We start from the raw sequence: 14,723 nt of genomic DNA on the forward strand, positions 1-14,723 counted from the left end.
CATCTGACAATTGTTTGTACTGCACTCCTAACAATAAGAATTTTTCTTACATACTTTTGTTCCCATGAATGAATTTCATTTTCATGCCCCTTCTCATTGGATTCTTATATCCCAACTTTTGTTCAACAAGGACAACTGCTCCCAGATTTCCCAATACTGCTTCGTATTTAAAGTGTCATTCATCCACTTCAAACTTATACAAGTGAATCAAACTTATAGGTTTGGATCATTTTAGGGACTGTGACATTTATAACTTTTTCTCAGTATAGATGGGTGCGTGTGTTTGGGGTTTTTTTTGGTGTGTTTGTGTTTGGGGGTTTTTTCCTAACAGCCCCAAGTCAAGTTTATACGAGTGTTGAATACTGACAGTCATTGCAGATAGGTGTTGGTCTCGGTAAACCACAACTTCAAATCCGTTAAAACTGCAAACTGTCCTCTACGGAAAGGAGGAAATGGGGATGTGACCATGGGGACTTTCTCAATGTCATTTTCCCTTTCCAAAGGAAAAGTCTCCATTCCCCAGCCAACTGTGGTGGTTCCAAACTACAGTTGTGAAGAGTGTCTACAGCAAGGCTCTTCAAGTTTAAATGGTTATTTTAGGAGGAACAGGTATCCTGCACAAGCTGCGTCATTGCAGGTAGTTGTCAAAAACGTTCATACTGTAAAGTTGCGTTTCTTGTGCTTAGTCTTTGTGTAGTACTTGGTACAATGCATTATTTATGAATTAAGTATGAAATTATTACTTCCAAAATGAATGATTCCATCAGCTCTGAAATAAGTCTTTATAGCAATACTGCTAAATTTATCTCAACCACAAATATAGTTTAAATGCATTACTTAAGTAAACGAACAGTTTCTTCTAAGATAAGTGATTGTACCTTGAATAATGGCCAGTAGGATAACAATGACAAAGAAGAAAAATGTGATGTCAAAAACAATTCGATACATTTCATAAGGGTCTCCAGCAGGATCTTCAATTTCATCTCCAATGCCACCACCAGCTCTTACTCCCACATACATGTGGAACAGGTAACACTAAAATAGAGAGGGAAATCACAGATATATTTACCATGAAATGGTAATCTCTAAACAGATTTTTATAATGCAACTTTGCTGTTGACGTAAGATGCTGGTACTAGTTTAATCATACCTGAAACGTACTTGAGAACTGATTTACTTCACTGGATAGAGTGGTTTAAAATGTAATACAGTTTCATTTTTTAATTATTACTGCGCCTATTTTATGGCCAGAGCATTGTATGCAGCTTGCAGAGGGACCAGTTAAATAAAACTGCTTGGGCACTTTTCATAGTTCCTATCATTTGTACATCTGACTTGCACTGACTGTTTGAAAGAAAGTTCAACAACAGGAAGATAATTTTGTGAAGTCTATGATAAATCTCTGTTTAAGGTATTTTATTCTATCTTTGGCATACAACACAGTACAGAGTGACTATTCAAAGGAAGTAATGAGCTGGCCACCAATGCAGAATATTACATTTTTAGTACCTGAATTTGTGCTATTTTCTTTGTACAGTAAGAAAATCAACCCCCCTTCTTACCATAATATGTACCTGTAGAGTATCTTTTAATGTGACATAAACAGCATTCTGTGCAACTGGTGGAAATCGGACGGAAAAATCAGTAGCCTCACTAGTAATAAGTTCTAATGTCCCTCCTTCTCTACTCACCCTTGACTTCTTACTTCATGACTAAATTACTAATTGTAAGCAATTTAAGCAGAGTTTAATAACTAGTACTAATAACATCATATACTTCACATAACCTAAATAAATACAAGAAGAGTTTGCACATTTGCAAACATTGAGAACAAGTCAGGTTAATTTGTGTCGCAACACCACAGCTGCTTTTTGTGGGGCTGATCGGTTTGCCCATATATATAAAGGTTTGCCATCTTCACACATAAAAGAGCTGCACCAAATCACAAGCTACATTATTTAGAAGAAAAATCCAGAATAATTTCCAATACTGGTGAGTGTCCTCTATCTCCAGTTTAGACCACTGGAGAATGCAGAGGGAATTTTAAGGCCATTCACATTTTTAAAATGACATATAGCAAAAAGATGGTACCTGTGGATTTAACAACAAAAAAATCCCTCCTTTCTTAGCTTCTCATTTTATCTTAAGTGTCGATTTGAAAATTTAGGATGAAATCTGAAGCATGCTAATAATGTTTAGTTACCGTCATCATGTCATCACATTTCATGTCTGGTTCATCTTCATCTTCACTTTTGTTGTAGAATTTGCGGAAGAAGTTGAATGCCACGACAGTGTAAAGATACACTACTACAGCAAGGAGTCCTACAGTAAGCACAAGCTGCGTAGGGAAACATGACATGAAAGCAGGTTTCAGTTTCATTCTGTTGGAGAGATACGCTAACTCAGTGTGTTGCCTTAAGTACTGAAAAAGTAGCATATTGTACCTTTTGCAATAAGGGAACTAAAGATACCGGTTATGATAGCTTTGAGGTCTCCCTATTGCTTAGATCAGTGTAGGTGTTGCTTTGCCCTACTCTCATATGAAAATCAAAATGGTATCAAGAAACTGAAATTGTTTTCACCTTAATGAGCTATACGCATACAAACCGTGTATCACTGAATTCCAAATCCTGCTTTCAAGCAAATAAAATCTTTGGGTTATAAAGTTTAGCAGTTAATGAGACTAGATTGTATTGTTAGTTGGAGGTGTCATTACAAGATGCGTCTCTGGAGAGGAATTACTGAAAGCTACATACTTTTTAAAATAGAACAATTGGTATTAGTCTTTTAAAAGAAATGTGAGAGTATTGAACAATAAACTGATCATTAATTTATCATTTACTGCAGATCTGTAAGTATGCTCCCAAAGTGAACATACAAACTGAAAAACCTGAAGCTGTCTTCCAGTGTTCATATCGACTAGCAAGAAAAGCAGGAGGATTAGAAAAACTAATCTTTGCTTGTTAAGAATGTATACTACAAGCTGTAGTCTTGAGTTGCAACAGTGTTGTCAGTTATATTAAGTTTTACATTTTAATTGCATTTAGAAAAATCTCATAAAGAAAATATATCAATCATTATGTTAAAAGTAATATGACTGTCATCACGGAGGAAAAAGCAGGGGATAAAATCAGCAATTTCATTTGTTCGTGTGATGATAATGAAAACATTCTCATATGTACTGGTTTAGAAACTTGCTTTCCTTCTAAATGAAGAAACTTCCATTAGTCAACTTCTGCTGAAAGAAAGGATTAAGCAAACACAAAGGATATATCAGAGTTAAGCTAAAGGGGTATTTTTATTTTCAAAATGTTATGTGGTTTGAATTTTATTTACATGCATAGCAGGGTGTAAGAATAGATTTAGAATACATGTTACTTCATATGAGAAGGAATGGAATGTGTGTTTGAAATTAAATTTTGGGAAAGTTCTGTTGGATTTCTTAAAAGTAATTTAAAAACTGTGCTAGTGAAAAGCTTTTTGTTAGTATGCTAGCCAGGAACACAGAACTTCAAGAAATCAGTGAATTATTCCCTGAATAAGTTTCAATTATTAGTTTTGGAAGTAGATTTTATTAATTTAAGGTTTGCATGACAAAGTGACATATAAATATATTCCAGAGTGCAGAATACTCACGCCTGTACGCATATTCTTACTGGCTAAGTATTGAAATGTCAGTGCCCAAATCGTTATTACTACTGTAGCTAAGGAGAGGATGTGATTCTCATTAGTTACTACCAAACAGTTCCTCATTGAGCATAGACAGAGGGAGTGGTCAGGTCATAATTCATATTCTCGTATTTTTCTAAAATGATGCACTTTTCTACTGTTTGCAAAACTTCTTTAGCTATCAGCACTCTATGAGTATAGATTCTTATAATTTCATTGGATTTAACATGAATTAAATGTGCTGCAGAAGACACAGTGGGGTCTATTCTTTAAACCAATCATGATCAAAATGGATTGCGTTCCAATATTTTCTAGGTACCACAAGATTCTTTTCCAGTACTGCTACAAAACACATTCATTTTCAAGCCATTGTATGTAACACTAACCTGTTTACCATTGTGAGTGACCGAAGACAAAATGGTTCGCAATGTTTTGAAACCCATAGCAATATCCAGCAGATGAGCAGCAAAGAAGAAGTTGTTGTAGTGCCCAAGGATAGACATAGTTGTGTACCAAGCTAAGTATAAAAACGACTGCAAAGAAAGTGAAAATGGCAGAATGTCAGCAGTTGCTAATGCACATTATTGGATCCAGAATAAAGTTTATAGTTGGGTTTTTTTATATAGCTATAATCTTTTAATCACTCAGCATATGAAATAATTTAATGCCATTTCTGATTAGAATCACAGTCTGAGTGTAATACTTCTATCTTTACATGTTCAAAAAGACTGCCTTACTCTACCTGTTATCTTCACCATTGTTCATTTAAGGAGTGTTTATTGCACAGTTATGCTCTATCTTTACATATTTCAATGCAGTCTTCAGCATGTATGTTAGTAACATCAATATCCCCTAGCTTACAAATTTTTTTGGATGGGGAGCTTGTTAGACAGTACTTAAAATTTTAATACTGATTCTGGAGGAGAGAAAATGTATTGTATTATCCTTGAGATACTTTAAGTCTCAGACCACATCAACCAAGACACCCAGAAACTTAAGGCGCGTAATACAGGTTATTCTTTTAACAGTGAACCTGAAGCGCCTTTGATGTGAAAGCTCTTATTACAGAACAATGACTCAATGTGCTTTTACAGCACAATGAACGCATACATCTTCACTTGGTCTTCTTGTCTTGTTTGTTTGTGAGTGCTCAATAGGATTTGAAAAGAGGATTCACAAACCCGGGAATTTGAGTTTAAGTTTAGTCCTCTTAAAGGAGGAATTATGAAAGCAAAGAATTAACCAACCATGTCAAAGAGATGATTCAAGAATTAAAAAGAATAGCTTTCTGGAAACTGTGCTTGATTTTAGAAAAGACATTGTTGGTTGCTAGATCAACTTCTACAAAATTAAGTGAATGGACCATTAATTTCCCAAATGCTGATGTTGTATGAAAGGTGAGGAGGCACATTTTGCCCTTTGGAACCAAAAAGATATTTCTAACATAAATTAAGGCAATGTGCTACAACACAAGACTGAAAAAAATATTTTAAAATGGCTCTGTAATACAATATTATTCGTGACTGTTTAAAACAAAAGCAGATGGTGGGAAATATACAATCAAGTTTAGGGTAAATCAAAGCATATTCTTCTAAGCTAACATACTCACATTATCAGTGAAAACAACTCCGAGCTTCCAAATGTGGTATTTTGTATCAATAGAGCTTAACCTAGGAAATACAAAATTCTTGAAATTCACCAGTGTCAAATAAACAACAGTCTAGGTTTGGCATTTCACTTTTGTTTGCTGAAGGTGGTGATACCCATTAGCTGTTTATTATTTGAGTGTTGTGGGTGCTTCATTTTTCAGAGAGCATTCATTAACTCTGAGCACTCATACACAGTTTCCAAACTGGTGGTACCATTTCAGTAGGAGTGATACTGCTGTATTCCAGACTTAAAAAAGTTAAAATATGTGTTAAAAGCAGTGAAACCCAAATTGCCAGAATTCAAGCGATAAATGTTCTGTCTAGTGTAAAATGTTGCCAAAATTTCCAAGAGAAAAGGTTTCTTCTGCAAGATTCTAAATATTTTGTTAGCCAGTAGATAATGTGCAAATGGAAATCCTTGTGTTTCTTAAGCACTGGGGAAAACAAACACTTGTAGGAGCATAAATCATTTGGGATATATGTTACCAATACTTTTTCTGTCCTTTGGTTTATAAACTAACTTGTAATACATAAAAACTTTTTACAACTGCATTGATTTTATTTAAAATAAAAGTCTCCAACTATATCAGTCAACTCATATGATTGGGTTTTTTTACTTTTATAATACAGTTATAAATATCTTTTAGAATTAAAAAAAAAGACTTTTCCAATTGAATTTTCAATGCTGAGGAAAACATCACTATAGTTTAAAGATAAAATCCATTTTTGTCTTTGACACTGAAGTCCTGCCAAAACATAATTTGTCTGTGAAGTTCAGAAGTCATACCATGATACAAGAGATGCCTCTTCTGGTTCACTCTCTTCCAGTGGACTAAAATCAAGGGCACTTTTGTCCAAACCCAAAAGTTCTGCTATGCGTTCTGCTCCATATAAGTCTCCATACTTATTAATAACCTAAAAATGGAAGAAGATAAACCTTTGCTCAGAAAAATGACCTTGGTGACATTCACCCTAGTTCAAGCCAGTAGTTTTCAGAACATTAAAAAAAAAAAACCCAAAACAACAAAAAAGTCTTTCGCAATTAACACTACTAGAACAGTCAGAACTCCCAGAAAGCCGGGTGGGGGGAGCATAAAAAAGAAAAACAGAAGCATTAAAGGCTATTATCTGAAAGCTTATGCATAATTTGCTACCATTTAAGCTGGCATGTTTTTCTTTTTTAGGGGAAAGAGGGGGCTTTTTATATTAAAGATGGCAATGACTGTAAATTAGAACTCTGTGACTGATTGACAGCACAAAGTTATTTCAAATGCCTAAGTCTGGGAAGGAAACCACAGCCTTCTGTCTTCCTCCTTCCTCCCACCTACGCTGCAGCTGCCTGTTCACTGAGACATTTACCACAACAATGACTTCCATGAAACAGATTTCAGTTCTCAATTATTTGTATATTTATGTGTATAGGAGTACATTACAAATAGATATTTAACTTAACTGAGTAGTAGATTATTGCTATGACTAGCATAAGAGGAATATTAAAAGCTTACCTTTCGTTTTACAAATTTGTCCCAGTAATTGTTAGGAAAAGACCTAGATAAATAAGACAAAGATATTTCAAGTTATTTAATTTATTAGTAGAAAGGTTAAAACAAACAAACAAACAAACAAAACAAAACCATAAACCCCAGAAAATGCTGTAGTCATTGTAACATATTTCATCTTCTAAATAAACACTTTATTGTTCCTAGACGTAGTATCAATACAGGCAATGATTTTCAGGGGAAAATAAGACAGTCTTGTAGCATGCATAGCTTTTAAATTCACTGGATTACATTTCAAATAGAGATGGAACACGTGGGAACCAGTGGACAATTTGCCAACATAAAATTAAAAAATATTTAGAAAAAAGAGAAAATTGCGAAGTTTAGCAGTAAGCTTGTTCTCAGGTGTATCATATTGTTGTTATTGGATCTGACATCCTGGAAAAAGATAAGGTAAAAAAGATTTATAATTTTAAAGCTGCAAGACAGTTCAGCTAAAGAGCATTTTGCACCACCTGCCTCCAAACACCTATGCCCACACTAGTAAGTAAAAGAAAATCTATTTTTGCATACAAAAGAATATTGAAGAGGTGTCAGGGTATCTTTTATTGAAAATTCCTTGCTTTTTTTCAGAGTAGTGAGCAACCATGGTGTTTTAATAATTAACCTTTTTTTTTTTTTTTCAGGAAAGATCTTACAACAGCCACTAGGAAACACGTCAGCTTTGACCTGCAAGAGAAAAGATTGTGTTCTCTCTTATCAGTGAAGTTTCCCTGATCATAAAAATAGTGTTCTTGAACCATCTTATGAATAGCAGTGCCCAGGAATTCTTTATTCTGATGGTCTTAATGTATATTATGTCAGTTTTGGAGAATGCCAATTAGCAGGAAACAATACAAAATGTAAGGTTTTTCTCTTCCCCATTTCCTGGATGTAACACTGAGGTGAGAAAATAGGCAGGATGGTCAAAAAGAAAAATAACTGCTTAAACCAAAAGACAGCATTGGTAAAATAAAGCAAGTAGTAACAATGTTCTGCCAGGGTGTGAGGCAAATTTCCCAAGTATTATTCAGTGCTCACTTTTTTTATTTCTCTGAATTAAATTTCTCCATATAAGGCAAATGGCTCCAGTGACTCAGATGGTATATTCTGATCCAATGCTCCATATTATTTTTATCCTTGGTTTCTCAGACTTGTAAGCAAAGTACGTCTCTAATGCAGCCAGCTTGCATCTATCTCTTTTACCTACAAGCATCTGACGAATGGTGCTGCATCTATCAGGGTATCACTTTTGCCTTCTTAATTACTTTTTTTTTTCACTTACAGGAGACCATTTCAATATGTACTCAACACTGGATACCCTCCAGCAGTGGTTATCCTGATGCTACAGCACCTGCACTAAACCTTGACAGTCAGTTCACATCAGAGGGAAGGATTAGTCCTTAAATTAGCCTTAATCTTCTATTCAACTTCAGTAGACAGTGCAACATGCTGAGAACAAGCTGTACAGCATGTCATTTGGGATAAGCTGACAATATATCTCATTAATTCATGCTTGTTCTTCTGGGGAAAGAACCCACAAACTACTGGCTGTCTAGATAATTTGTTATCAATAAGTAAAATGGGTTGGAAGTTAAACAAGCTCTCCAGTTTCCCAAATAACTTGTATCACAACTTCAATAATATCTGCTAGTCTGTATTTCTACCTGAAATTAAGGAAAAATTCTTAAAATCAGGATTGGGAAAACAAAACATTGAAGAATTTCCAATATTTTATACGTTCTAATTTTAATGGAAGTACTAAAGGCTCTATTTATAATGTAGAAAAATTGAATATGACTGATAAGATAGATTGGCAACATATTGTCACTCAGATGCTTTTAGTTGATTTTTTTTTTTCTGGCTTGTTTTTATCACATACTTAACACAGGAACTTTTTGATATTTTTTCCTTTTCTCGCCTCCATTTGTATTATTCACTCACAGAACAGCAGGTGAATCTCTGAGTATCAGTGTATGACTACTACAGTATTTGCTAATGCGTACAACCTGACAGGAACTCCTGTCAGAACTACTTAAATTCTGGGATTGCTGTTTTACACTAGATATACTTCTCTTGTGAGGCAGGAGAGTACAATATGAATGTGAAATTCAGTCGCCGACAAGGATAGAAGTTATCATTTGATAACTGTCTCAATAGTGACTGATAGGTGAAATGTCTCGAAGAGAGTTTGTGACATAAGATGCACAACTCTTGAAAACCATAGAGAAATGAAAAGGTGTGGGAAAATATATGTTATGATAGTATTTATTAAATAAAGAGGTGATGCAGGATTCCACGTTAAAATCTACTACTGTAGCTTCCAAGATAGGGTGAAAAATGCATTTCTTTTAGACTAACTAGAGGGCAAGGAGACAGGGAAGGTTCTAGATCAGTGACTTAACAAGCTATGATATTTTATAAGTGGTTCACATTTAAGCATTTCATTTTACATACGGAGTATTTATAACCAGGCGATCCCACTGTCCTTTAATATCATCTTCAGATGGCTGTTCAGTTATGTATAGTCCATCAAATTCCAGCTTTCTAGCTACCTCCTTTTCTCTCTTGAATACAACCAGAGGGACCTATGAAAATGACAGTGGACATCTTTGACATGTTTTATATATTTTTTAGAAACCATGATATCTACCTACAGTGTTAATTACTCTTTATAATAATGTGTAAGACCAAACTCACATTAGCACATCCCACAAGCACATCAAAGGCTCGCCAGTCTCTGAGCAATGGCCACCTTGGAAGATGAGTTCCCTCTCCCAGGATTTATTGCTAAGCACGATGTTACATAGTGTGGAATATCCCCAAGTCAGCTGTCCCAGCTGTCCCCCCTCCCAACTTTTTGCCCACTCTAAACCTACTTTCTGGGGGATTCACAGAGTGGGTAAAGCAAAGAGAAAGCACTGTTCAGCAAAGAAGATGGGTGTGTTACCAACACTTTTTAAACTATAAATCCAGAACATTGCTATGAAGAAAGTTAACTCCATCTCTGTCAGACTGAGTCCATGAGGAAAATATCTATATATTGATAGTGAGAATTTGTAAACGATCAGGTAAAAATAGGTATTCCAGTATTAGCTCCAAAAATCACTTTGGAACACAACAGATGTTCTTTAACAAATAATAGATAAGTAATAGGCTTCAAAACTTGCCTTTAAGCAGTAGTAGCCAATCACACAGACAAAGGAGACGATAGTATGAATAACTGCCAGTGCTCTGAGAGCAGGTGCCATGTAACCTGTACTTTCTTGTAAAACAAAAAATACCATGCCCTCTTCCTCTTCCTCTTCATCGAAAGAGTTCCAGAGGTTAGAGTCTTCCTCTACTTCATCAAGTGGCTCTTCTGTCACCTGAGAGAAATTCAAGCACATTGAAAACACATAATAAATCTAAAAGCTTCTGTCATTACTATATATACAAATCATGTTTGCAAAGCCTAATCATGGAAAGGAGAGAGAGCATTAGCTTTGAACAGTAATGTCTTTCATTTTCATGGCAGATGTCTTGACATCATCTAATGTCACTGAAAAAGAGAATCCAAAAAAAGCAAGTACAGGCATAGGACAGTTTACAAACCTTTGCTTTAACAGTGCTGCAGCAAAACCAAACCACACAATTAAAAAATTAAGTGAAAATGTTTTCTTGGAAGAACAAAGCAATGACAGGGTTATCTAATATGACTGAAATTAGGATTTCTTTTGTAATCTATGTTGTTCATGATTAACAGAGTCTAGAAAGAAACAAAGTTCTCATGTTATCAACTTGTACACTGTCAATGAATTTTTATTTCATGACTTAGTTTAGAGCATAGAAATTTATACAGAACCTTAATCAGTATTTTGTAAATATTCCAAGCCATTGCTGACATACTGCCCTAAATTCTACCAGACATTTAAAAACCCTGCCTTTAAAATAAAATGCTAAGTGCCCTTCTTTTGACAGCTTTATGTGAAAGCTCAAGACCTGTTTGGTCTTGTTTGGCTCCCAGCAACCCTTTCATACCTCTGACCGATGGACTTCTACTAATAATCACAAATTTTCATCCTCTCTCTCCAACAGAATGGGTTGTTGGATGACCCACAAGACCCAGTGAAAAGCAGAAAAGAGTGGGGAGAAAAGGGCTGGCATAGGCAGAAGCAGCCTTCTGCATATACCTTTTGAAGCCTATCTTCTCCAACCATATGGGATGGAAACAGAGAGGCAAGAAGGGAGCTTGAAATAGCCCTAATGTTCTTTCTCTTGGAAAGGTGCACGAAAATTCTGTGCAGTTTTCAAGAGCTTTTTGCACTTTTACCTGTCCTGTTTCCAAGATTGTGACTGTGTTGTAGGACTTGCTTTTCAAGATTTTGAGATCAGGATTCAGTTACTTCTAGACTGAATGTTCAGCCAACTGCTTTTGTCTTCTCTGAGATTTTTGGTTGTAGACAACAGAACCAGAAAAATCTAACATTGAAAAACATAAGATTCACAGCTCATTGCAACTTACACCCTATATCTAGAGGAAAAAAACAAAAGGGCTGTATTCCAGGATAAACATAAATGAGGATTTTTCCTATGGATTTCAAATCTGCAAGGAAAGAGAAAAAAATTAGTCTTTTATGGATGGGAGATCTCTTTAGTGAATTCTACTCCTTTTCATGGATAGAGGATGTAAAGATCCAGGAATGAAAATAGTGAAGAGTGCTGAAGATGTTCCACTTTGTATCATTGGATTGTACATCAGAACCTTAAATAACTCATTAGATTCAAGTAAAATCCTAAGATTAAGTTTAAAGTATGGATGTAAACCATCTTCATCAGTGATATAAAAAAAAAGAACTGCAGCTTACAATGAAATGGCTTCTCTTCTGTTTGCTCATACCAACCAATTCAAGTCCCAAACCCAGTGTATTAAAAGAAATATCTGCATCACAACAGTCACTAACAACCATATTGGCAATGACAACAAAGAAAATGGACTGAGTAAGTATGAAAACTGAATTATACCCTCACATGGAAACATAGAATGGAAAAAAATATGCATTTGATGTTCATCAGTGATTACTAAATTAATGAAAAAATATGAAAAAATAATTTAAGTAAAGCAAGCACTCCCCCCAAAGTGCCAAACACCAGGTCTGAAAGGCATGAAAACAAAATTATTAACAAATTAAACATAACTAAAACATGTGAGATCATCTAGTTAAATTGAGACATTCAATCGATTCTGAAATTATGTACAGCCATATGAATATAGTCAATATGGTTCTTTAAAAATATAATAATTGAGAAAAATCAGGTGAACTGAAATATTTTGGTATCTTTAAAACAAAGGAGGGGAAAAGAATGCAACAGTTGTGCAATGTGAGTTATTATTGGATTACCAGTTTCCCATGATTAACAACCCGAAAAATAACAGATTTATGTGAGTAAATGAAAAAACACCTAGAAACACAGGCTCGGCTATAAAGGATGAATGAAATAAATCTGTTTTCATTTATCCTGAGTGAAATGAAACCAGAATAGGTTTAGTATCACAAATTTTAATTATAAAATGTAGAATATTATTTACAGTTCATATCTAAATGTTGTAGTTTGTGTTTGAAGGGCTTGTAATAATGGCTTCAAACAAATCTTGAAACCATCATTGAATGTTCCAGGAAGTAACCAAAAACATTCATAGGACAGTGCATAATCTTACCTTGTAAAATAGAAGAATAAAGTTGATGGCAAATGCAACAAATAGAGCCAGAAACCTTAAGTTATAAAAATTTCTTGCCAAGCAGTGCTGAAAGTAAAAAACACCAAAATTAGAGCTGGCTTGTAGATAATATCAAGGTAAGAAAAGTAGGCAGCAAGATTTGGGTTTAAAATTGCAACAGAACAGACTGAAATAGAATAATAAGAAAAAGATTCTAGAAGGAAATCCATAAAAGAAATGCTAGAATATCAGAATAAAATGCTCGAGAAGGTTTCAGAGAGTTCACAATTTGTTGTTTTTGAGAACAAAGAAACATCTTACAGAAAATAAAATTATAGATTCTAGAAGTTAGATTACGGAAAATCATGAGTTCCTACCAAGGAGCTCAAGAGGTTGACCTGTCCTGTTAGATCAAGATAGAAAAAATTACACACATAAACACTTTATTTATATTACTCTATAAAGGTATTACAAAAATCACAAAAGACTCAATACAGCCAGTCATTTGAAAACTCTTGCCAATGTTCCTTTCATGATTCCTCCTCTTAATGACACATTAATATTCTATATTAGATAAATTAAAAAAAATGACTAAAAGCATTTAAGAAAAACTTACAAGCATTTTTATTTGGTAAATTTCCAAAGCTTTGAAGAAGTTAGCCATAACTGCCTCTGGTTTCTCAATTTTTTGTCCATGCCTTCGCTTCTTTTTCTTCATTTTTCCCTCTTCTAGCTGCTCAGATTGCACTTCCTTTGCTTTATCTTGTTTTTCACCATCTTCCATGCTAAAAGAAAGGTTTTCTGAACAAAAAAAACCTAGCCAAACTTATTTACTATAAATGTGTTAATTTAAAAGGAATTCTAATTCAGAAAGTTTGGTTTGAAGGTTAGTTTTGGCACTGGGAGATAAAATATTGTAAGCAAAAGCCTTGAGGTAGACAGTAAAGAAAAGTAACCTTAGTTTCAAATTATATGCATAACTAGAGTTTTTGAGAGGAGGTCAAAAGAGTAGAAAGCGAAAATCAAGCAGAAGTTACTGTGCCAAGTGTGAGGTGGATAATGTTTTCCAAAACCAGAGATGTATATATATACTTAGTACAAGCAACATAAAAATTTTAAGAGTTCGCATGTACTTTCTTGAGCCTGGGGCTGAAAAAGAGAAATAAAGTTTTGGGGTTGGTACGCAATATCATAATTTAATCATAGTATTATAAAATTAATTTGTTTCACTCAAGACAGTCACTGTTGTTACAGTGATAAATGAGTAATAACAAGGAAGTTTGCTTCAGAGGGTCACACCTTACAAAGTGTTCGGAGATGACATTTCTCCTGCACCACTGAAATGCCATGATGAAAATTAAGTATCAAGACTGTATGTAGTAACAGGGGAACTTAGTTATGAAACTGAAAAATAAGTTAAATTTGCACATATGTAAAAGAACGTTGAGGAAAAGAGGAAAGAAACGCAATATCTAGTTTACTTTATCACACTACTATTGCAGTTCAAATTCATCTTCTACCAAAAAAGTCCCAGTTGCAGCCTCAGAAATGTAAGCCATTTAAACTAAAATTTTTATGCTGAAGGCAATTTAAATACATTGCAAAAGTTCTTGAGGGGAGAATTAGCAGACAAGAGAAGAAAACAGGGAATAGGGAAGGTAAGTCCAGTAAAATAAGAGAGGTAGAAAGAGATCATGCTTATGGAAAAAAAAGAGGTGGAAAAGGCCAAAATAAGAAAATGAGTGGCACAGGAGATTTTGGGTGAATTCTTAGATATTTACAAATTGCTTCACTGAAGCACTGGTGAATATGCTACCAGTGTCTAAATAGGAAACCAAAATCAGTTAACAAAGGAAAAAAAAACCCCAGCAATGATAGGATTTAGTGAAATTTTTAAAAGGGGTCATTTGGCCAATCTACACACTAACCAAGTACAGTGTAACATAGTCTAGATAAAACAATAGTTTCTGAAACTGCTTATTTTGAAGTTACTGTTTTCACACTGAGCAATACCCATCAACAGGTTCTTTGGCGACATGGTACCAAAAAACCACAGATGAGTTTAAGTGCGCTTTTTAATTATGAAATCTGTTCTAAATAATGAAAATAATATGCTTAACATCCCTGCAGGGAATGAAGATACAGGCAAATAATAGCAAAACAATTCTG

General features: G+C 34.6%; 1 protein-coding gene across 5 annotated transcripts in view; it reads right to left on the reverse strand.

Moving 5' to 3' along the window:
- RYR3 (ryanodine receptor 3) overlaps positions 1-14,723 on the reverse strand; it is a 220,382-nt gene that overhangs the window by 3,064 nt on the left and 202,595 nt on the right. For all 5 annotated transcript variants that reach the window (XM_054069060.1, XM_054069058.1, XM_054069057.1 and 2 more), the window contains 10 exons: positions 13,171-13,339; positions 12,555-12,641; positions 10,027-10,224; positions 9,314-9,444; positions 6,824-6,866; positions 6,106-6,233; positions 5,279-5,339; positions 4,056-4,202; positions 2,204-2,338; positions 879-1,035 (listed from right to left, as the gene is read on the reverse strand). In XM_054069060.1, the coding sequence (XP_053925035.1) occupies positions 879-1,035; positions 2,204-2,338; positions 4,056-4,202; positions 5,279-5,339; positions 6,106-6,233; positions 6,824-6,866; positions 9,314-9,444; positions 10,027-10,224; positions 12,555-12,641; positions 13,171-13,339 (1,256 nt within the window). The remainder of the gene's footprint in view (positions 1-878; positions 1,036-2,203; positions 2,339-4,055; positions 4,203-5,278; positions 5,340-6,105; positions 6,234-6,823; positions 6,867-9,313; positions 9,445-10,026; positions 10,225-12,554; positions 12,642-13,170; positions 13,340-14,723) is intronic.

This window comes from Cuculus canorus, chromosome 5 (assembly GCF_017976375.1).
Source record: "Cuculus canorus isolate bCucCan1 chromosome 5, bCucCan1.pri, whole genome shotgun sequence".
Classification (NCBI taxonomy): Eukaryota; Metazoa; Chordata; class Aves; order Cuculiformes; family Cuculidae; genus Cuculus; species Cuculus canorus.